The 1944-nt window shown below is 50.3% G+C and overlaps 1 protein-coding gene across 1 annotated transcript; it reads right to left on the bottom strand.

Annotated features, from left to right (window-relative positions):
• Nucleotides 1-1238: 1238 nt before the first annotated feature.
• On the bottom strand, nt 1239-1886 carry LOC128277050 (UDP-glucuronosyltransferase 2B15-like; the record flags this gene model as incomplete). The annotated part of the gene is made up of 2 exons (XM_053015501.1): nt 1647-1886; nt 1239-1580 (listed from the first exon to the last, which is right to left on the bottom strand). Coding segments are annotated over exons 1-2 (582 nt in total), but the record flags the coding sequence as incomplete, so codon positions are not given.
• Between the last annotated feature and the right edge of the window lie 58 nt (nt 1887-1944).

Raw genomic sequence — 1944 nt, 5'->3', positions numbered from 1 at the left:
TCGGACATATCTACCAGACCGGCGAAACTGATTTAACGCACACACACACGCTGGGACGGAGGCACCATGTTTTGGGGACTTCAATGCGGAGCATCAATTGAAACGATCACCGTAGGTCAGTGTGATCGCCAATGAGTTTAACGAGCAGTAACCTTGAGAACCGTCTATGCCCTGGGGACTTTAACCCATACAAACTATCCCTGCCGAAGCGTGCCATTCGAGCGGCGGTTCTTTTGCAAGTATCCGTCCCATTCCGACAGTTGATAAGGTAATGATCGATCAGGAGGATACCAGACACTTGGACTGGCACACGTTGATAAGCATTGTCAGCTGCTGCGGTTATGACCCAAATCTCGGGTCCAGATCGTGATAAGCTCGGTCGGCTGATCCTCGTTATCTACTTCCGTCTAGTTCGCGACAAACATAACTTGGTTCTTCCTACTATCTAGAAATATGGTATATTTCTCTGTTTCGCTCAAAAAGCACATCGTGGGTCACAATACCAAGTGTCATAACCATGGGAAGCTTTCACGACAGGCTGCTGTAAATCCATTGAATGATAGCCTCATAAGGAGATCACTTGGTCGATCGTTCATCACGAAAACTAATCATGCGAGTGTAAAACATTATTTGGAATACGTTGCAAGATATTTTATTGCGATATCGCTGTTGTCAGTCTCTATGGTGATAAGGCTTCCTAGATGGCCCGGTGTTTGTCCTTTTCGAAGATCTCATTTCATCCGACACGCCGGATTATACGCAGAAAGCGGTTGGAGCGAAGCTGGCTTGAATTAACCCAGTTAAACTGGTTAGATCAATACAAAACTTGCTGAGTAGAGTACCGTATACCACAGACGGTTGCTGCCATCGTGAAGGGAACCACCAGCAGCAACGTAAGCACAGTCAAGATTCGCAGAACACTGAAGGACATCGTGAATGATGCGTAGTTGGGATGTGAACGTGGAGAACCGTAAGAACTTGGCTGCCACTACTGCTCTTTTGGCCGTCCACTAGTAGCGGACGATGACCGCCACTTGGTACTTGGAAACCTTCGAGAGTACTCTATACGTCGGGAACTCGGGACAGTCTGTAGATAATGAACTTCAATTGCATCGCACAGAATTGTTTGAACCATTGGTTTCACCTGCCGCACCCCGGTAATCTGATGCTTTTGTTGCTACTATGCCGTTTCAATTCCGTTTTTTGCCTCCCGCAGTCGTTACCGTCGGTCGCCTTACCGTTCGCAGCACCAGTCTCATTAACACGAGCACACCAACGAGCGGAATACATAGCAGAAAGATGCCTACGTCGACCAGATTCGTTCTGAGAAATCCCAGCTTCAACACAGGCGACTCCAGCTCCGTCGCGTTTGGGTGACGCAGGACCCATTCGATCCACCAGACGGCGCGTGCCAACGGTTTCTCGGGCTGATCGCGAAACAGTGCAGACTGCGCCGCCATGCGGGTGCGATACTTGGGATCCTCCAAAACATCCTGCAAGGCCTGCTTTAGCTTGTCGCTGCTCATCGTTTGAAACACGACACGTCGTGCCACGCCTTTACGAACGCAACGTTCGAGATTCTGAAAAACCAGGTGGGGTCAAGCCTACTGAGAGGATTGGGTTCGCCTACTGCCGCACTGTCTTACCCGGTGCTGATCGGTAATGAACGGAATGCCCACGATTGGTACCCCGTACCACACGGCTTCGTGTGTGCTCAGCAGTCCAGCGTGCGTCACGAACGCTTTGGTCTTACGGTGGGCCAGAATGTCGTTCTGTGGAAACCACTTCCGCACCATAACATTCGATGGTAGGTTGAGCTGTAGGTCGGTCTCGAACTTCCACAGAAAGTGATATTCTGGCAGCTGACCAAGCGCCTCGATGATCATACGCTGCCGGACCTCACCGAGTTGATCGCTGCGAATGTTGGTGCCGAGCGAGAACAGA

Source organism: Anopheles cruzii, unplaced genomic scaffold, assembly GCF_943734635.1.
Source record: "Anopheles cruzii unplaced genomic scaffold, idAnoCruzAS_RS32_06 scaffold03626_ctg1, whole genome shotgun sequence".
NCBI lineage: Eukaryota > Metazoa > Arthropoda > Insecta > Diptera > Culicidae > Anopheles > Anopheles cruzii.
Note: the sequence above shows the minus strand (reverse complement) of the source record. Positions and strands in the feature narration are given on the sequence as shown.